The sequence below is a fragment of the Pyrus communis genome, chromosome 15 (genome assembly GCF_041283825.1).
Source record: "Pyrus communis isolate YQ-2024b chromosome 15, ASM4128382v1, whole genome shotgun sequence".
Lineage (NCBI taxonomy): Eukaryota > Viridiplantae > Streptophyta > Magnoliopsida > Rosales > Rosaceae > Pyrus > Pyrus communis.
Genome location: NC_142579.1, coordinates 39,718,370 through 39,740,053, shown reverse-complemented (window position 1 = coordinate 39,740,053; position 21,684 = coordinate 39,718,370). Strand labels below are relative to the sequence as shown.

The following is a 21,684-nucleotide window of genomic DNA, read 5'->3' as shown; positions in this document are numbered from 1 at the left end:
ATGGTTAACCATAACCGTAACTGTTTAATTTAAATGGACGGGTAATCACGGTTATCCATAACCAATGAGTATTTGTCTATCTTTACTCCCAACACGCCATGACCGAACTCGTCTCTTCCGCTTGATCGAAAGAAATCAACTCTATCGGGATTCGTGTTGGGCAATCAGATCATCAGTTTTCAAAGATTCCATCTTTTATAAAACCCAGGAAAACAAAACCCACATACTACTATTCCCATGTTGTTCATTGAGGGGGCGTTTGTTTGCCCTCACTAGGTTGGACTGGACTGGACTGGACTAGCTATTAGTCCAATACTGTGTTTGTTCCATGCTGGGACTAACATTAATGAGACTAAAGGGGACTAGCATGGACAAAACCCTTCACTAAGAGGTCTTAGCGAGACCCCCCAATAACCATGGGACTAGCTAAGACTATCCTCTCTTTCTCATCATCGTCATGCTCAACGACCACTCCCGACAAACTCCTCGTCATCTCCGGTCACCTAGATCAATCATTAATTTTCCGACTATCTTTCAGATCCATTTCACAACCAACTTTCATATAAAATATACCAAATTGAAGCTGGGAGTGACAAGATTACGATTTTACCTGAATCGAGGCCAAAATATGGTCAAATGTGGCCGGAAAATGGCCTGGAAGTCTCAGCCTGTTTGGGCTTCTTCAAATCCATGACAGATTCGAGCATTCAAAGCTAAGATCTCGGTCTAGGGATGGTGATAAATTTTTTGGCGGTGCTAACTTCATCCAATTTAACAAGGGTTGGCCAGAAAACACATCGGGAAACCTGCAACTCGTCGGGAAAATTGGAGCCGTGAGGTTCCATTCGAACAACGCATAGCTAGAGAGGGATGGAGGACAGAGAAATAGAGACTGGAATCAATAAGGAGTTTGACCAGGAATGAGAAAGAGACATGAATTGAGAGGTCTAAGAGGAAAAAAAGAGGGAGAGGGTGGGACGATGAGACAAGAGGAAAAGAGTGGGACGGAAATGGTAAGAAAAGATGAAGAAAAAGATAAGATCATAATAAAATATTAATAATTTATATATTAAATAATATAATATTAGAATTTGTTATTATCCAGCTTCTTAGTCCAATACTGCACCAAACGCTTCACTAAGTTAGTCCAGTTTAGTCTAGTCTAAATCAGTCCAGCTTAGTCCTTGAAGCTAATCCAGTCCGAGATAGTCCAGCGCAACAAACGCCCGCTGAGGGTCTCTCTCTCTCACGATTTCCCTGTTTCTCTGCAATTCTCTGATTCAAGCGCTGCGTTTTTGTGTAGGATCTCTGGCCCTTGCTCTGCCCTCCAGGTTCCCTGGAAAAGTCTTCATCTCCCACTCTGAAAATCCCAGTTGGTATTTCTGAAATCGAATTAAATTAATTAAAGAACAAGAACAAGTCTCGATTTTCTAAAATCTGTTTTGTTTTTGCAATTCTGTTGCTCAAAACAGAGTCCCTTTTGCAGTCCATGTCCAACACGAGCTGCGAGAGCGCGGAGCTCGAGGCCTGCCGCGACGAGTCGGTAGCGCTCGTCCTCAAGCTAAGCGCCGTCGCCTCGATTCTCGTCGCAGGAGTCGTCGGAGTCGCAATTCCCCTCGTCGGTAGGAACCGCAGCTTTCTTCGCACCGACGGCAGCCTCTTCATCGCCGCCGGCGTAATTCTTGCCACCGGGTTCGTCCACATGCTTTCGGGCGGGTCAGACGCCCTGAACAACCCCTGCCTACCTGAATTCCCCTGGACCAAGTTTTCCTTCTCCGGGTTTTTCGCTATGATGGCCTCACTTGCCACGTTGCTCGTTGACTTTGTTGGGACCCAGTATTACGAGAGGAAACGCAGGAAGGCACGGCCCGCCGAGGATCAGGTGCGCGTCGGGTCGGATGACCCGGAGATTGTGGCGATTGTGGGTCCGGGGCAGCCGGCGAAGGGGTGGAATGGGAAGGTGTTTGGGGAAGAGGAAGGCGGTGGGATGCACATTGTGGGGATGCATGCGCACGCGGCGCACCATAGACACAGCCACGCGCATGGGCACGTAGCATGTGATGGGCACGTGACGAGATAACCCGAACAGGGCCACGGGCACGATTCGCTCGGACACGGGCACGATTCGCTCGGACACGGGCACGGGCATTCTCACGGGTTCGGGGATGATGACGAGGATGGTGGTGTACGGCACGTTGTCGTTTTACAGGTATTACCGCCTTTACATTTGTCGTTTGCGCGTAAATTATTGCTCTTTAATGTGGCGCTGAAAAGAATGTAGCTTTTTTAACTTGTGTGGCTTAGGCAGTTTCGCTTGTCTACTTCGCACAGTAAAGGCAAGTGCATTTTTGCTGATCGTGTCAGTTTAATTTTGAAATTTGCGTTTATCTACTACATAAATCTTGAAATTTAAATTCATTAAATGGTAATAAATAAAAAGATGAACTTAAGTGTGATGAGCAATAACATTTTGTAGAAGTTATGTGTTATTTTGCCTCGTGTCATGTTAAACTATCTACTAATCTTGGTCGAGTGGGCCTACTCATGGCAATGGTGTTCTTGGAGGTTAGAGATTCAAAACATGAACTGAAAGGTATTAACCTTTGTGGTTATGGTGACACATTCACCATTAGGATTGATTTGGGCAAGTTCTCTCTCTAACTTAAGGGCCATGAATCAATCACACATACTGAGCTAATCTTAGTAATGAATGTCTATGTGTATGTGCAATTGATATTAATAATTTCCTTTATTAAAAGTATGAATGCTCACAAAAGAAAGTGAAATAATAAAAATAAGAACGGCATCTCGAATATAAAAGTTAATCCCATTAAGTTGATTAAACCTCTCGAACTTTTTCATGCCGATGGCATCCATGCGGAAGGATATAGGCAGTTGACATTTGAATTGTCTGGTCCGGGTGTTAATTTGTTTCCTCTGTTGTCTCTAATAATAAGAACAAAAGTTTTGTTTAACATAGCATTGTGCTAAATTACTAAACATATATATACATATACATATATACACATCTGAAATATTATGTCGTCATACTATCTTTGACTTGTTTATTAAATGTTAGGATCAGTCAAGACTGATGTAGACATTCGTACTTGTGGGCGGGTTGTTAGTATAGAGGTGTTAAATATATTTGGAACTTGGGATTGTATCACATTCAGTGATCATAGGCTTATCACTGGGAGTTTCAGAGAGCCCATGCACCATAAGACCCTTGGTTGCAGCATTGTCATTCCATCAGTTCTTTGAAGGTTTTGCACTCGGAGGTTGCATATCTCAAGCCCAATTCAAGACAGAACACGGATGCCAGCGCCAATGTTAAATGGAAGCAGCGGAAATTTGCATCGACAGAAGCGATCTGAATTCAGGCAATGACATTAATTGGGGATGTTCTCAGTGTTGAAATTGGATATGTTGTTGGCCTTGGAGTTGCCATTGGGTCTCTTGTGTCTGAAAGGGATGGAGGAACTGGCATTAGCCATGGAATCATGTATGATTTGAGATTAGTCAACATCTTCATATTCAATTGAGGATTTAGTATATAATGACTGGATTGATGTATCTAATTATCGAGAGATTCTTATGTTCAACCAAATATATGTTCTCGTATTTCTTATCTCATCAATTACGTGATAAGTGAGAAGAGAATATATCCCCAGTTACACCCAAGTATTCTCCTATGTAAGGGTTGATGATTACTTAACATAATTTTACGTCATAAATTATTAATTAGGATCAAAATCCAAACAATCTAGAGAGAACATATAATCCTCTTTCTGGGTTGCAGGTGGTTGAGTGTGCAGAAGGTGGTGCGACGGGTCGCAGCAGGTCGAATTGTATCTGGTGCAGCGGCTGGCGGGTCGGTGGTCCGGGTATGCGGGGGATCTGGGCGTGGTGCGTCTTCCGAGCGAACGGATCCAATTTTTTTCTTAAACTAATACCGTACAAACAGATACCCATCAAGAGCAGATTAAATTCCGAAGAATCTAACATGCTCTAAAACAAAGTTGAAAATTGAAAAACAAAATATCAAACTGATGAGCAAACAAACCATGAAACTATTATTAACAAACAATATAATTGCCGAAACGGCTACAAACTAAAGATTACATCTTGATTGAATTGATTTTTCTTACTTACAACTTATATTTATAACGACAAAAACCTGAGAAACCTTAATGCATACATATAAAAAATAAACTAATACAAATAAAATCAAATCTCTAATTAATTTCCTAAATAAACTAATAAATTCCAACAATTTTTTAGCATGCTCCAGTGAATCCTATACACCTGTAAGTTTTGGCCGTTAGCTCCTTGGTCAATCATTCAGTCACAAAGATCTAACAACTAAAACACCCGGTCTATAAATAACAGAGCATACTACAAATTTTGTGAAACCACATACTATAAATCAATAGCTTACTTGGGCAATACTCTAATGTAATGATTATTCATGTGTACCGTCTTGAGTTGCTTGACCATTGGGACTAAGAACACCACCCTGCTCGGTAGAATTAGGAATTCCCACCGGCTCTTGATTAACAATGTGAGGTTCAGAGCAGTCGGAAGAGCTTGACGACGGTCTTGGGGGACAGCTGGTGTTTGGTGAGGATTCAACCGCAGCTATACCACAGACACTATCTTGCAGCTGGCTATTATTGTAAGTATGATAAGTGCGGTCTTTCTGGTCGTACACTCTTAATATTTCACGAATTCTTGTCCAAAATGAGGCTTCTGAATCGACGCGTGTCAAAATTTGGCTATTTTCATAGAGAAACATAGCTACAAATATGAAAACAGCTAGTGACGAAGAAACCCCAGCAACGATGAAGAGGCCCCAAAAGCTATCAAGACTAAGAGTATTGGAAGATCCCGCAGTGTAGGGGTTTGATGAACAACTTGCTTTCTTCTTGAACCACTTCTCTTCGATGGCCTTCATCTGATGTCCCTCGTGCACTTTAGTGATTGCCGTTGAAACATCACGAGTGAGAAGTGAACCTTTCCGGAATACCTGGAGGTAACCCAATGGGAAAAAAAATCCCACATCAGAAAACATGTACTGATTGAAGGAGAGAAACCCAGGAAGACAAACAGAGAAAGAGAAACAATTGAACTTACAAATGCAAAGCCATCAGCTTTGAATGTTGGTTCAACAAGGGTATATTCTGAGCAATACGTTGCAAGGAAAAGTTTCATGTAGGGGGTTTCATCAAAAGCCGCAGAAATACCTCCATTTTCAGTCCCGATTCGAAGAAGTTGATCCAACTCTTGCACAGAATTATAGATCCTTAGTTTGTCATCCTGAAATCCTAGCTGTCTCAAAATCCCATAAACAAAAGAACCTGCTTGGAAGCCAACATTGTCCCCATTCTTCATGAGAAGGTTTACATCGGTAACGATTGGTTGGAGCTGTTGGATTGTTAATATCGATGTTAAACTGGCAGTGTAACTTTGAATCAGTATGAGGACAACAAAGCACCATATGATCACTACAAACCGAGCCAAGTTGCTCATTACTTGCTCCCCTATTTCAAAAATTCAACAGAAATGGCATCAGCGAAGCATCATATATGTAAATAAAGCTCATTTCACCATTTGATGTTTATTTCTCACAAACAAAGAAAAATGATGGAAAGTATGGAAATTGCTTAGTTCATTAGCAGAAAGAGCTGTCGTTTTGCTTTCTACAAGGAATAATTACCACTAAAGAGTGATTAAACATGAAGGGAACTTACGATGTGCGAAAACCATGGTTGAGAAGGAAAACCATAAGCTAGTGCCAATTTGGTGACATCGAGGCCCACGGAAGTCTTGGTTTATTCGGTGTTCTAGGAACCAGACTACAAAACCAGTGAATATGAAAAAACAGAGGCTTGTTACCCAAAGGTCCCCGGTCCAAGGCTTCAAGAACACCCAGGTGCTTTTAGCACCACTGTTTCCTTTGATAGGCACGACCATTGATACCCCGGATTCTGTGAATGGCAACGTAAAGTCAACATACAAGGATCTGTCTGCTCTAATGGTAATATCTCCGACTGCAGCATCATAGTTCTGTCAAGTAAAAATGTCAATCTTTCAACAAATCGACAATTTCGAAGGAATAAGTTTTGAAAAAATTGGGTTGGGGGGGGTGTGGGTGGGGGAAAAGAGCTTTTACCTTGAGAAATACTTGATTGACCAAATCTTTGTAACTGTCAGAGGTCTCACCATTAGGCATTGCAAATGGATGAAACTCGTAAGGAACATCGTAAGGCAATGCTTCCATTACAGCATTAAATACATCTATGCAGTATCCAGTGACATTAGTTGTGCCAGTTCTAAAATCATACGTTACATTTACAAATGCATCAAACACTGGCTTCACCGGGACTAGAATTTTTAAGGTCCCATTCGTACTGATCTGCCAACCCCTTGGAACTGAGGTGGTGTCTCCAGGCCATATTATAGGTCCAAGACTGGCAGTAGAAGTAGAGTATCTGCTGGTACTTTTATCCGGATATATGTTTCTTACAAGTCCATTTTGGGGTGTCCAATATCCAATTCCTCTTTCCCCATTACCGTTCACATTGACTATCTGAAAAGTAGATGATTGTAGTTGCCTATTAATAAGGCTGAAATCTCCTGAAAGGCCTCTGAATCTTGTATCAGATAGTTCTCTGACAAGTTCAGGACCACTTTTCATCTTCTGGACGCTAATATTATTTGTAGTCCCAACCTTTTCAACTGCCATGGCTAGAGCCCAAGCAGCATCATAGGCCCAGAGTCCAAAAACATCCAGTTTAACGTCGAGGATTGTTGGATTGTTTTGTTGGAATTTCCTTTGCCATCTAGCTTTAAAATTTTCCAGCTCCTTTGTATTGGGAACATAAGTCTTTAAACCCAACACCCCTTGAGCGTTATCTATGTTGACAGAAGAATTTGAGGAACTAAAACCGTTAGTCATCCCATTTGTCATTATCCAAACATAGCCTTCACCCATCATCCCAATGTCTTTTGCTTTTGAGAAAAACCGAGAGCCAAGTGAAGAGTGCATATGCACTATGAAGACCCTGTTTCGCATTGACATCAACTTGCGAAGCTCTGCAACAATTTCCTCATCAGTGGCCACCACAGGAATGACACTCCAATAAGGCATATGAGCACCAACTGCTTGCAAAGCAGTACTCAGATAGGGTATTACTCCCTCCCCAAACTCGTTGTCAACGCTGATGGGGACTGCTTCACTCCAACCAAAGGCTTGGATGATGGTACTGATGGCGTCTACTTGAGATGAGTCGTTCTGTGCAATTCGAAAGAAATATGAACCCCGAAGGGAAGGGCTTGTTGCAGAAAATGAGATTACGGGCACCTGAGCTTTATCTCCAAGATCAATTACAAAGTTGGCTTGCATTGATGATTCTAACCCTATGATGGCTTGCACTTCAACATTGTTTATTAAGTCTAGAGCTGTTTCAAAGGTGAAAATTGGAAATCAGTTAAACGCTGATGCAACTTCAGCCAGAAATAAGGATAAGTCAGGATTAGTTCACCAGAAGATATGACACCTTTTCTTTATAAGCATTTCTAGGCCTATGATGGCTTGCACTTCAATAAAATATCCCCGCACCCTCACCTATAGACAATTATAATGGTTGAGCACAGACAAAATCCAACCCAAACAGATCCAAACAAACTTGGTCCTACCCAACTAAGCCAAACTGACTGGGGTCACTTGGATGAGCCATATCAGAGACAGTTAGCATCTCCAAGTAAGAGTACCAAACGACATCATATTTATGCTCTTCATTAGGTGACAAAATTTTCATCTCTTGCAAAAAAATTTGGTATATTAGTTTCTTTAACCACACCAAATAACGTGGAAGACCCCGCGACCCCGAGTGCGACCATTTGAACCAATAAGGGGCATCAACTCCATTAATATTCTAATAGATAGTAAAAGGAGACCAAACACGTTTGAATGAAGCAAAAAGAAAACATGAAAAAGAGAAGAGGTAGAGAAAGAACCTGCAGTTGCTGCAACAACAACATCCCCCGCAGAGTCCCTTGTGTTTATAACCAGCCTAGTATTGTAGTAAGGATGAGAGGCATAGAAGTCGGAGAGCGACATGTTGATGCAGCTCACCGCCATTTTCCCAAACCAGGTATCCAAGTCAAGAACTACTCCCACATTTATGGGCATTACTGTTGTGTTTTGTGCCATGGCCAAGGACGTTCTAAATGTTAGGAATAAGAGGAGAAAAACAGGGTTGATCATAGGATTCTTGGTCATGTTTCAATACTCTATTGGAATGTTTGGAATTCGAGGTGTTGAGAGAGACAAAGAAACTTATTGCTAAGATGATGGACGGTAGGATTTTGAATATAACAACAATCATTTTCAATATAAGAAAAGAATTAATTAGAGGAAGTTTTCACGAAAAATTCACGGTACTATTCACTTTAACGAAAAACCATATTTTTACACTAAAAAGTCAAACCTTGTACTATTCACTTTACCCTTTATTTTGTCTTTATCGTTAAAACTCAAAGTTTTCAAGCTCTTTTCATTAGGTTTCTTTTAATTAAATCATAAGGAAATTTGCCCTTACCGTTGATGAGGATGGAATTCAAAGAAGTTTCATCGTCATTCCTAACAGGAAAATTGAATAAACCAACATAAGCACAGACTAATTGGATTGTTATAGTCATGATAGAAAAACAAGAACAATAGGTAACGGTGGATACAGTGAGCCACTTGACCTAAAAAATGTCAAAGTCAGTAGCACCTCAGCATCCTAATTTAATATCCAATGCTGTCATGCATCAATGCCTTTGATTCAATTAGCAGGAGACTTGGTCTTCTGAATTAAATTTATCAATTTTGTAGTTTATACTCAGCAGTTTTTTCGTACTTGTTTCTCAGAGGGGAAGAAAGAAAGAAGAAAAACCTTGATTACAGTATCAGAAAGGTAAATGCAACTTCTGGGTTTTGCTCAAAGAGTTTTGTAATTGCGTAATTGGCAAATGGTCAATGCCACCTAAAAAAGCTTCTTCTTCGTGATCCATGGAGATCGTAGCTTCTAGGGTCCTGAAATAGTAATTTTCTGGGACGGTCTGAACTTTCAAAATTCACACTTTCTCCAATTCTAGTGCTAAGTTAAGGTTCCATTTTTATCAATATCTTGCCTGACTGATAAACAAAACAAAAAACAAAATTTCAAATTTAGAGGCCGTTCGATAACTATTTTATTTTTACTTTTTTTAAAACTAAAATCTTGTTTGGTATGTACACCAAAAAGTGATTTGGACTTCAGTTACCAAAATTTCCAAGTGCGTATACTTTTCAAAAGGTGGGTGCCAGGTGCCAATCCTTTACGGTTGTCTTAACTTGATTAATACAGATTCAATATAAAAACAAGGGTGAACTGCTGTTTTGCCCCTGAACTTTTACACCATTTCAAATTAAGAATTTGACTTTGGATTTTTGAAATCAGCAACATTTAGGCAAATTTAGGGGCTACGATCAAGTTTTGAAAATTTCATTTATAATAATATAGAGAGATTATATTTACACACCTCAAATTTTTATATATATAGAGCATGTGCTGGTGAAGCGAGACCATTTTGAAGGCTTTTAGGCTTTTAGTTTTTCTGTTATTTAAGGGGTTGATGATTGCTTAGCACAATTTGATAGTTTATTTTTATATTGTTTTGTTTGTTTACTTATAGTCTAAATCAATAGCTTTCTTGGGCAATACTCTAGTGAGTTGTCTGTCCCTCATCACTTGGAGAATAAAAACAGGGTCGAACTTGACCATAGGATTCCGGGTCACGTTTGAAACGAATACTCTCCGGAAAGTCTGGAATTCATGTAGACGGTAGGAATTGGAATAAAACAAGTAAACAACAACCAACCTGAAAGTAAGAAAATAACTAATTAAACCAGAAGGAAGTTTCCACTTACAACTGAGTCACTAACTGCTGATCAGGAGAGAATTAGACGAAGTTTCTTCCTCATTCGTAAGAAACAAGGTTGTATGGTTATTATAATCATGATATTAACTCAAACGAGAAGTAATGGTGGAAACAGTGAATCGATGACAGAGTTTCGCCATAGCTACATCGGCTGCTTCAATCATGACCAAGTGTCAAGATCAGTAGCACCTCAGCATCTAATTAAAATACAATACTGTCTCACATCAGTGCACTTGAATCCAACTGTATGAAACCCTTTCTAAACTAAAGTAGGAGACTAGACTTAGTTAGGTATACTAAATAGTATTTTCTGTACATGTTTCTGAGAGTGGAGGTTCCACTGAAGAAGAAACAAGGAAGAAAATTACGATTACAGTATCAGAAAGGAAAGTGCAACTTCCGGGTATTGCTCAAACAGTTGTAATTGCCAACAGTGAAAAAAATTTACTACCAGTAATTTTTAAACCGTTTATGAAATGGTTATCAAACGGGGATCTTAAGTAGTTTTTTTGTACGTACCTAGTTTCTCAGTGTACAGGTACCACTGAAGAAGAAAGAGGGACGAAATCCTTGATTCCCACATCCGAAAGATATATACAAATTTCGGTTCTTGCTTAGTCAGTTATGATTGGCATTGTTTAACTTTTGATAATCCAATGTCAATTGGTTAATAAGTTGTCTTCTTGTTGATGAAAGCTGCTGTATTTACAAACAATTCAAGCTTGGAATCTTCGTTTCAGGGTGTTTGAAATTGATGGTTTTGTTAAGCGCAACTCCACTTCTTAGGGGAAATAATAGCTCGGGCTATTGTGCAATTGGCAAGTATTGCTTTGTTTTATTGAACAATAATTGTCTTAGTGCAACTTCATTCCCTAAATAAATTGCACGGGCAATTGGCATCAAAAAATTATTTTAAAAAATTAATATTATGTTTAATTTCGAATATAAGTTTTATCTCATCCTATCACGCCATGTGTTATTATCAGAAATTACAATCCTGTCACCGTCACGCCACAATTCATATTCTCTTAATTTTTTTTTTTCTGTATTTATTTATAAAAAGATTTAAATTAATATGGACCGTTGGATGACAATAAAGGACTGTCAGATTTGGGAAATCTAACGGCCTAGATTTGTAGATTGCTGCTACACGGCTCTGCCGCTTGGATTTCATCAAACGACTCACACCCACGCTTCTAGCACAAAAGAAAAAAAAAAAAAATTATAACGTGGCTGACGTCATCCTGGTGTCATATACCCTCAAGCAAGGTCTCATGCCATTCTCGCCTGGGAAATGGGCCCACCCAATAGGTGGGGCAATTGGCATGGGCTAGAGCAGATTTTGGAGGGATTGAGGGTTTAATCACCCAAATAGGTGGGGCAATTTGTAGGGATGGAATTGCTCTAAAAATTGTCCAGCCATTGGGTTCCAAGGTGTCTGAGTTACTTAACTTGCTTGGGTTTCAAGAACGGAAGACAACACAGATGAGCCAATATGACTTGGTTTTAATTTGTTCATGTTGGGGCAGTGAAGGTAATTCTCTAATGTCTCTTCTTCTAACCATTTAAGCATCATTTTGAATTCTAGGAAAATTTTTGAATTGTCATATGAACTTTTATACATTTTTTAATTTGTCATGTAAACTAAAACCTTAAACAATTTGTCATATCAACTCTCCGAAATCATTAATTTGTCATCTCATCCTAACTTCATTGTGTTTTTCATCTAATATAAGTCATGTGTTGTGTTCAGGGCTATTTTAGTCATTTTAGCATCTTTTTCACAAGTTTTTTTACTTTTCCTTAGTAAAACACTTAAATTTTGTGTTCAAGAGTATTCATAGGGATCAATGTGAACAACATCTCTGAGAACAAGTATGGAAAAGTGCAAAACAAACTGTTATTGTTACATCGACTATGGAGGTTGAGTTTGTAGCACGTTTTGAGGGCATGAAACAAGCAACTTGGTTGAAGAATTTCATATCAGAATTGAAGATTGTTAGTTCAATTCAAAGGCCTGTGAAAATGCATTGTGACAATAATTCAACAATGTTTTTTTTGCCAAGAACAACAAAATAACTTCAGCTTCTAGGTTAATGGATGTGAAGTTTCTTAAAGTCAGGGAGCAAGTCAATAAATGGATGATTGAAGTGCATCATATTAGTTGATCCCTTGACTAAAGCATTACCTATTGGAGAGTTTAAACGACATGTTGCAAAAAAAGGAGTGCTAGAATTGTTAGATCAGTGGGAGTAGTACTTCGCATTTCAGTAACATGGGATTGCAGTTATGAAACAAGAAGTGCAGTCTTAATGCAACTAAGGTTAATTTATTTTAAATTATAGCTAGTTTGTTTAATTTTGTTTCAATAAATGTTTCAAGGCTCATTACTTCAATCTTTTGAGGTTTTGTGGTTTTGGAACACATTAGATTGTGAATTGGTTTCAATTGATACTTTGGAACACTATTTGTCTATTTTAAAGTTTTAGTTATGAATTGTTCTTTTGATGAATATGTTGCTCTCTTTGGTGATTAATGTTTTGACAAGTGGGAGCAAGTTTGTTAATTTACTTAGCCATATCAAGTTTGAATCATGAGTTATAAATTGCAAAGTGGATACATTTGAGCTCTGAATTAATACTACCTCTTGTTTGTAGTTCAAAATTCTTAGTTTTTGTGTTTTGAGATGCACTGGTACATTAGTCGTGATATTGAGTTTTGAATAAGGTTATGTGATCACTCCTTAAAATTGGTAAGGCACTGTCTGAAATTGATCTGATATTCAAGTAGGAGAATGTAAGAGCATGAACCTGAGATTGGATGTTTTGGTATTGTCTGTTGAAATCCAATGAGTATAAGGAAGCTGAATTCTTGTTTATAAAAGATTCGATTGAAACTGATATGTGATGGAAAAACATAGGTTGTTTTTCATTTGGATTCTAATAGGGAGTCCTTATTATGTCATGAGAGGATTATATGTGTGTGTGTGTGTGTGTGTGTGTGTGTGTGTTTAGGTTGGCTTCTACTCTCACATATTAACGTTCTTATTTGGAACTCAACACTATTCTTAGTCTGAGCAAAAGGCAATCTGACAGAGAGGAGAAGGTTCACAGCGCACAGGTTTTGGTTTGCAATATACATGGCTTCATCAAGTGGAACTTCTTCAGGTTAGTACATTGCAAATTCTTGTATGTAATAAGGTTCTGAGTTTTGTTGATTATGATTCTAGTAGCTTAATTTAATTGGTGGTTCATAGGTTAACATGCTCCACTTGAAGCAAACCCTTACCTTCATTCTTCTACTTCTATTAAGCAAAGGAAATGCATGAAATAAACATGTTGGAATAATGGTAGGCTAGTCAATTTTCTTGTTCAAAGTTAGGCAAGTTAGGTTAGTCAAGCAAGATAGGTAAGTTAGGCAAAATTAGGCTTATGTTCTTTTTCTTCCCTATATATATGTTTCATCTTGTAATTGTTTCATCAAGCAAATATACAAAACCATCTTCAACACTTCTCTCTCATGGCTTCAACCCTAGAACCCACGAAACCTTAGCAGGTTCATATTTTAACATGGTATCAGAGCATCGTTTCTGGTGACTCTGAATACCCCACCTATCTTCAACGCTTCCGCACCACAACCAACAACATCGTCATCATGAGTGATTCAGGAACCAACACAAAACCATTAGAGATGGCTACTGATCTCTCGAACCCGTTTTTATTACACCCCTCTGATCAACCTGGGAACATCTTGGTCTCCAAAACCCTTCAAGGAGACAACTACAACACATGGAGCCGTGCTATGCGCATCAGTCTAAGTGCTAAAAACAAGCTAGGTTTGGTCTGTCGAGCGTTATAAAGCTCGCCTTGTTGCCAAGGGTTTTACACAACGTGAAGGTATCGATTACAAAGAGACTTTCGCCCCAGTTGCCAAACTTATCACCGTCCGATGTCTTTTGGCCGTAGCTTCTGTTCAAAATGGATGTTCAAAATGGATGTTCAAAATCCCTTCCTCCATGGAGATCGTGGGGAAGAAGTCTATATGCAACTGTCTCCTGGTCTTCGTCGTAAGGGGGAACACAATGTATGCCGACTCAACAAGTCACTTTACGGGCTTAAACAAGCCTCTCGAAGCTGGTTTCACAAATTTTCCACTGCTATACACCAAGCTGGGTATCAACAATCCAAGGCCGATTATTCCTTGTTCACCAAGGTACGTGATCACTCATTCACAGCTATACTAATCTACGTCGATGACATGATCATCACAGGCAATGATGAAGAGGCCATTCGTGATCTCAAACAGTTTCTTCACACTCAGTTTCGAATCAAGGATCTGGGACCATTAAAATACTTTCTCGGCGTAGAGGTGGCTAGGTCTTCTCAAGGTATTTCTATCTCACAACGGAAATACACACTTGACATTCTTGATGAAGCCGGCTTACTGGGTGCCAAACCTGCAAAATTTCCCATGGAAGAAAATTTGAAGTTATCTCCAACGGAAGGGCAAGTTCTTCATGATGCCTCGAAGTATAGGAGACTTGTTGGTAAACTTATTTACCTTACTATCACTAGACCGGAAATTTCATATGCAGTTCATGTACTCAGCCAATACATGCAACAACCAAGAAAACCACATTTAGATGCAGTCCATCGTCTCTTGCGATACTTGAAAGGGGCACCTGGACAAGGACTTCTATTTCCTTCAAAGGGGGACCTAATCTTGGCTGGATATTGTGATGCCGATTGGGCTCGATGTTCAATTACAAGGAGATCTGTCACGGGTTATTGCATATTCCTTGGAGGAGCATTGGTATCTTGGAAGACTAAGAAACAAACCACCGTTTCTCGATCTTCAGCAGAAGCAGAGTATCGTGCCATGGCCTCTGCGACGTGTGAGCTTACATGGATGAAATACTTGTTGGCTGACTTACGAGTTGATCATCATGTGCCAGCAAAACTGCATTGTGACAATCAAGCGGCTCTTCATATAGCAGCCAATCCCGTGTTCCACGAGCGTACCAAACACATAGAAATCGATTGCCATGTTGTTCGTGAACGTATTCAATCAGGGGTTATCACGACAGCCTACGTTCGTACTGGAGCACAGTTGGCTGATATATTTACCAAGCCGCTTGGACAAGGGATGTTTCACTCATTACTTGGCAAGATGGGTGTGATTGACATTCACATTCCACCTTGAGGGGGAGTATTAAGCAAAGGAAATGCATGAAATAAACATGTTGGAATAATGGTAGGCTAGTCAATTTTCTTGTTCAAAGTTAGGCAAGTTAGGTTAGTCAAGCAAGATAGGTAAGTTAGGCAAAATTAGGCTTATGTTCTTTTTCTTCCCTATATATATGTTTCATCTTGTAATTGTTTCATCAAGCAAATATACAAAACCATCTTCAACACTTCTCTCTCATGGCTTCAACCCTAGAACCCACGAAACCTTAGCAGGTTCATATTTTAACAACTTCCACCAAGCTTATTACTTGGAATGCAAGTATGACTACTGTTCTTGGACCGGAGTAAATTGCAGTACTAGTAGCTATGCAGATGTGGTCTTGACCTCAGCCGAGAATCTATATTCGTGGGATTGACAACTCCTGCAGTCGCTTCGATCTTCAACATCTTCAAAGCCTCAAATTTGCTGACAACGAAGATTTCCAATCTCAAATTCCATCTGCAATCGTAAACCTTACAAATCCTAGTTGAGATTTCATTGATCGAGTTACTCATTGAGTGGTCACTCAAGCAATTTTCTATATGATCAGTCCCTCTGTAACCTATGACGCTGGAAAATCCATAAAAAATTTCTCCAACACCAACGACTCATCTTTTTGCAATCGATGGGACAGCACGAAAAAGGAAGATCAGAGAACAAATAATGGGGGCATCACGTACGTACCAAAGTCCTGCGTCAGCTTTCAGCCCGCCTTGTAGTTGTCCATCTCAAGATTCTCCCCACACCGAATGAGGAAGTCGCGCATGCGATCATGATTATGTCATCAATACTTCGTAGAAGTGGTGGTCACGTCAACAAAAGAAGGTCGGTAGGTAGGAACAAAAACTTTCAGAACGTTACTGTGGTAGCATGTAAAGTCAATCTTATATAAACAATACATGATATCAGTGTGTGACTTATGTATACAACCCGATTCGCCGAAGTTGACATGTGGGCTCCATTTCGAAATGGCGAGGTATTCTAAAGTTTAACACATTTTGTCATTGACATTACGGTTTAAGATTTTTCCTCTTTGTTATTAAAAAATGAAAAAAAATCTATTCTAATTATTGTCTAAGATTACTTTTCGAATAGATTAAAAACTAATTCTAATTCTTGGCATTTAATTGTAATTTAATATTGAATAGGTTGGAATAATTATTAAGTTTTTTGTTTATAGGTTATATATTGATTCCCATAAATAATAAAAATGTTATTTATCATTAATAGTTATTACTAAGTTCCCGTAATAAGAAAAATCATATATTTTTTAGTGTGCTTGATTTTATCCTTATATATGTACGTATATACGCATGTTTAGATACTATAATTAAGTACCGATACATTCATACCAAAAATGATGTACCGATACATTCGTATCGAAACTTACAAACTAATACTTCTGTATCTATGAGTAAAATAAGGTACCTAAAGTTAATAGTAATGTACCGATATATTCATACAGATACTTCCGTACCTATGAATAAAATAAGGTACCGAAAGTTATGTATAAATTGTGTGTGTTATAATTACTTAAATATGGTAAGCTTTAAAAATAAGGATTAATATTGGCTTTTGAAAACCATTCAAGTTAAAATCTAAAAACAATCTTATTGAAGCCCTAAAATATAAAAATCCCTTAAAAAAAACTCAAATTACACTGACATAGATTACGAATTTGTTGATTCGATATATTATTATTATGATTGAGTTAATATTTGTTTTAGCGGAAATTACCAACACCTTAAATATGATTACGAATTTGTTCTGGTATGAATGAAGGTTCGTGATCATCGCCCTACTCGGATATAGTTGGCCCAAAAAATCATTAACTTAATCATTTTTTACGAATCTTTTACGTCTAAATTGCTTTCATTGACTCATTACCAATTTTTTTACGTGTGGAAGTGGAACTTACATGCTAAATACGAGACACTAGCAAGATTATTACATAAGCTGTATTAAATTGAGATTTTAAAAGATTTCATGGAGTTACAAATTTAAGTCAATTCTCACCAAATCTCAAGGTAAGTAGGTGAAGGATCCTTTTAAAAATCTACCAAAATTCATAACATTTAAAAACCTTTTCAAATATTAACTAAAAAACAAGACTTTTTAACGTCCAGACACGGAGCGGAACAGTACATATTATTATACAATTGGAGGGACATTTGTAAAAAAAAAAAATTCCTTCAATTTTATAATAACATGTGGTGTTCCACCCTATGTCCTGAGCATACTGAAAAATCTCCCAAATTTGGGATTGAATACACTTAGATTATAGACGGTTTTAAAATTTTGATTGACTTCACCCGAAAATTTATGAATTTTTAGACTTTATTTGTAACACCCTTCTAATGCTTGTATATACTTTGTATCGAGACTCTCAAATTCACAATTAATCTTGTGTAATTTGAAAGCTAATGTGCATATGTAACAAAGAATTTATTTTGTCTAAGTTGGTAACTGGTAAGTTCCTAACACAAAACTCAAAATAAAAATTCAAGCAAAATAAAGTTGTTTTGTACATACAACAATATTCTATGCTTACCAGTGAGAGATATAAACTTAAGCTACATAATAAGCGAGCAGTTATAATTAGATATTGAACCTACCGACAAAGTAAGTTTGATCATAAAACCTCTAAAGGTTTTGACTCAAAGAAAAAATGTGACTCCAATGACACACAGAATACGTGCAGGAAAAGAGCCCAAAATTGTTTAATAATATAGTCCTAAACAAAAAAGTGACAAAACACTTTATCATTCGAGCATTATAATCAAAATTGTTCATTATCTTTATCATTATTTAAAAATTATATCAGCAAAAAATCATTCAATATAAATATCAGTGCATGGTAAACCAATTAACAGTCTTGATAACAAGTACATTTCTTATGATGAACCGTTTATTTGTTTCGTGCATATTAATAGCTAAAAGATCTTCAAATTCAGTAATTTTTTGCATATATCATATTCAGGTGATAATAAAGAAAATGACCGATTCTAGTTATCATGTTCGTATAATAAGAATTCATAAATTGTAAGTAGAATAACAAGTGATATTTATATGATAAAAGTTCACAAATCTTAACTGAAATAACAGTAAGTCTCCATAAAGACACAAGCCGTAACCTGTTTTCCCCACAAGCCTAAAACGTTCACGAATCATCTCACACTCGTCTATATATAGCAACTCACCATCTTTTTAATTTACTTTTACCTTCCAAAAATGTGCGATAAATGTCGACACTCTCCCGCGCGCTCGTACTTCAGCACGAAGTCGCGATCCCAACCCCTCCACCTCTTTCGCGCTCCCTTCCTTTCGTCCAAAAGTGACGACACTCTCTCTCTCTCCCTCCATCTCCTCTCTCTGTAATATTTGTATGTATCTCTCTCTCTCCCAATACGCCATGACCGAACTCGTCTCCTCCGCCTGATCGAAGGAAATCAACTCTATCGGGATTCGTGTTCGGCAATCAGATCATCGGTTAATTCACAAGATTCTATATTTTATAAAACCCAGGAAAATAAAACCCACATACTACTATTCCCATGTTATTCATTGAGGTTCGCTCTCGCTCTCTCTCTCTCTCACTCTCGATTTCCCCGTTTCTCTGCAATTCTCTGATTAAAACGCTGCGTTTTTGTGTAGGATCTCTGGCCCTTGCTCTGCCCTCCAGGATTCCTGGAAAGGTCTCGGCTTTTCAAAGGTAATTACTAATTAATTCCTTCTCACACTCCAAAAATCCCATTTGGGATTTCTGCAATCAATTAAAATTAAGATTAAACCCTAATTAACAAATTAAAGAACAAGAGCAAGTCTCGATTTTCTAAAATCTGTTTTGTTTTTGCAATTCTGTTGCTCAAAACAGAGTCCCTTTTGCAGTCCATGTCCAACACGAGCTGCGAGAGCGCGGAGCTCGAGGCCTGCCGCGACGAGTCAGCGGCGCTCGTCCTCAAGCTAATCGCCGTCGCCTCGATTCTCGTCTCAGGAGTCGTCGGAGTCGCAATTCCCCTCGTCGGTAGGAACAGCAGCTTTCTTCGCACCGACGGCAGCCTCTTCGTCGCGGCCAAGGCCTTCGCCGCCGGCGTAATTCTTGCCACCGGGTTCGTCCACATGCTTTCGGGCGGGTCAGACGCCCTCAACAACCCCTGCCTACCCGAATTCCCCTGGACCAAGTTCCCCTTCTCCGGTTTTTTCGCCATGATGGCCTCGCTTGCCACGTTGCTCGTTGACTTTGTTGGGACCCAGTATTACGAGAGGAAACAGAGGAAGGCACGGCCTGCCGAGGACCAGGTGCGCGTCGGGTCGGATGACCCGGAGATTGTGACGACTGTGGGTCCGGTGCAGCCGGCGAAGGAGTGGAATGGGAAGGTGTTTGGGGAAGAGGAAGGCGGTGGGATGCACATTGTGGGGATGCATGCGCACGCGGCGCACCACAGACACAGCCACGCGCATGGGCAGGCAGCATGTGATGGGCACGTGAAGAGGGAACCCGAACAGGGCCACGGGCACGATTCGCACGGACACGGGCACAGGCATTCTCACGGGTTCGGGGATGATGACGAGGATGGTGGTGTTCGGCACGTCGTCGTTTCCCAGGTACTTTTTATTTATTCGGTTTTATATTTATTTTACCGCCTTTACATTTGTTGTTTGCGCGTAAATTATTGCTCTTTAAAGTGTGGCGCTGAAAACAATGTAGCTTCTTTAACTGGTGTGGCTTAGGGAGTTTCGCTTGTCTATTTCGCACAGTAAGGGCAACTGCAGTTTTGCTCGCCGTGCGGAGTGGCAGTTTAATTTTAAGATTTATATTCATTTAGTGCATAAATTTTAAAATTTAAATTTATTAAACTGTAATAAATAAGACGATGAAATTAAGTGTGATGTGCAAAAACAATTTTTGTAAAAGTTATGTGTCATTTGCCACGTGTCATGTTAAACTATCTACTAATTTTGGTCGAGCCTACTCATGGTAATGGTGTTCTTGGAGGTCAAAGACTCAAAACATGAACTGAAAGGTATTAACCTTTGCGGTTATGGTGACACATTCACTATTTGGATTGATTTGGGCAAGTTCTCTCTCTCATTTAAGGGTCATGAATCAATCGCAAATACTGAGCTAATCTTAGTAATGAATGTCCACATGTATGTGCAACTAATCTTAACAATTTTTTTTATTAAAAATTTAAAAGTATGAAAGCTCAAAAAAGAAAGCGAAATAATAAAAATAAGAATGGCATCTCGAATTTAAAAGTTAATCCCATTAAGTTGATTAAACCTCTTAAACTTTTTCATGCAGATGGCATCCATGTGGAAGGGTATGGGTAGTTGAGACTGGAATTGTCTGGTCCGGGTTTTAATTTGTTTCCTCTGTTGTCTCTAATATTAAGAACAAAAGTTTTGTTTCACATAGCATGTGCTAAGTTACTAAACATATATATATCTGAAATATTATGTCATCATACTATCTTCAAGTACGATTTATTGAAATTTCATCTTGTTTATCAATTGTTAGGATCAGTCGTGCTCGTTGACTGATATGGACATTCATGCTTGTGGGCGGGTTGTTAGTATAGAGGTGTTAAATATGTTGTTTTTTGTGCAGATTTTGGAACTTGGGATTGTATCACATTCAGTGATCATAGGCTTATCACTAGGAGTTTCAGAGAGCCCATGCACCATCAGACCCTTGGTTGCAGCATTGTCATTCCATCAGTTCTTTGAAGGTTTTGCACTCGGAGGTTGCATATCTCAAGCCCAATTCAAGACCCTATCAGCAACCCTAATGGCCTGCTTTTTTGCCATCACAACTCCGCTCGGGATAGGCGTCGGGACTGCCATCTCCTCATTCTACAACCCGTACAGTCCGGGAGCTTTGGTCGCAGAAGGCATCTTGGATTCCATGTCGGCCGGAATTCTGGTGTACATGGCCTTGGTTGACCTAATTGCTGCTGATTTTCTAAGTAAGAGAATGAGCTGCGATTTCAGGCTCCAAGTTGTATGTTATTGCTGTCTCTTTGTTGGAGCTGGATTGATGTCATTACTTGCAATTTGGGCTTAATTAGTTTCTTTGTTTTTTGGTTGGTTAATGTTTTAATAATCCAAGTTAAATTGAAATTCTTTCCACTTGGTTTATGTGATAGGGAAGAGAGGTGAGAGATTAAGAGCGGGATTTTCTTACATGCTTGTAGATTAGTTGTAGTCTTTCGGATTGTTATGGCTCAAATGTAATATAGAATCTCCATTACCTTTCTCAAAAACAAGAAAACTAAACAAAGTGTCTCTAATGCAATTCTTCTCCACCCTCTCGGAACTGAGAAGACTCACAAAAACATTTTAACCTATCCATCATCGTGTGATTCATCAATGCCAGGGGTCGAACCTAAAACATGTCATGTCAAATACAAGTCTGAAATTTGTCCCAACCACTAGGCCACCATCTATAATTGAAAATTGATTCTGTTTATTTAAATTTCAGTC

The 21,684-nt window shown here is 38.9% G+C and overlaps 2 protein-coding genes and 1 pseudogene across 5 annotated transcripts; 2 read left to right on the top strand and 1 right to left on the bottom strand.

The window, feature by feature from the left end:
* Positions 1-108: 108 nt before the first annotated feature.
* LOC137714688 (zinc transporter 4, chloroplastic) lies at positions 109-21,472 on the top strand. 3 transcript variants are annotated; one of them, XM_088684862.1, is made up of 4 exons: positions 109-253; positions 18,854-18,910; positions 19,073-19,803; positions 20,810-21,472. In XM_088684862.1, exons 1-4 carry the CDS (start codon positions 238-240, stop codon positions 21,263-21,265), a joined length of 1,260 nt encoding a protein of 419 aa, XP_088540988.1. In that variant the 5' UTR covers positions 109-237; the 3' UTR covers positions 21,266-21,472. The 3 variants fall into 3 exon arrangements, with proteins under 3 accessions (XP_088540988.1, XP_068309938.1, XP_088540989.1); XM_068453837.2 differs by lacking the exon at positions 109-253 and adding an exon at positions 18,436-18,767 and having other exon boundaries at positions 18,853-18,910; XM_088684863.1 differs by lacking the exon at positions 109-253 and adding an exon at positions 18,500-18,767 and having other exon boundaries at positions 18,853-18,910; positions 19,087-19,803.
* Positions 1,243-3,590, top strand: LOC137719695 (fe(2+) transport protein 3, chloroplastic pseudogene; annotated as a pseudogene). The gene is made up of 2 exons (XR_015956218.1): positions 1,243-1,372; positions 1,473-3,590. The product of XR_015956218.1 is annotated as a fe(2+) transport protein 3, chloroplastic pseudogene (transcript).
* LOC137719941 (glutamate receptor 2.8-like) lies at positions 4,406-9,793 on the bottom strand. Its single transcript, XM_068458921.2, has 6 exons — positions 9,783-9,793; positions 8,023-8,231; positions 6,176-7,464; positions 5,754-6,069; positions 5,137-5,543; positions 4,406-5,029 (listed from the first exon to the last, which is right to left on the bottom strand). Exons 2-6 carry the CDS (start codon positions 8,216-8,218, stop codon positions 4,466-4,468), a joined length of 2,772 nt encoding a protein of 923 aa, XP_068315022.2. The 5' UTR covers positions 8,219-8,231; positions 9,783-9,793; the 3' UTR covers positions 4,406-4,465.
* Positions 21,473-21,684: the final 212 nt, after the last annotated feature.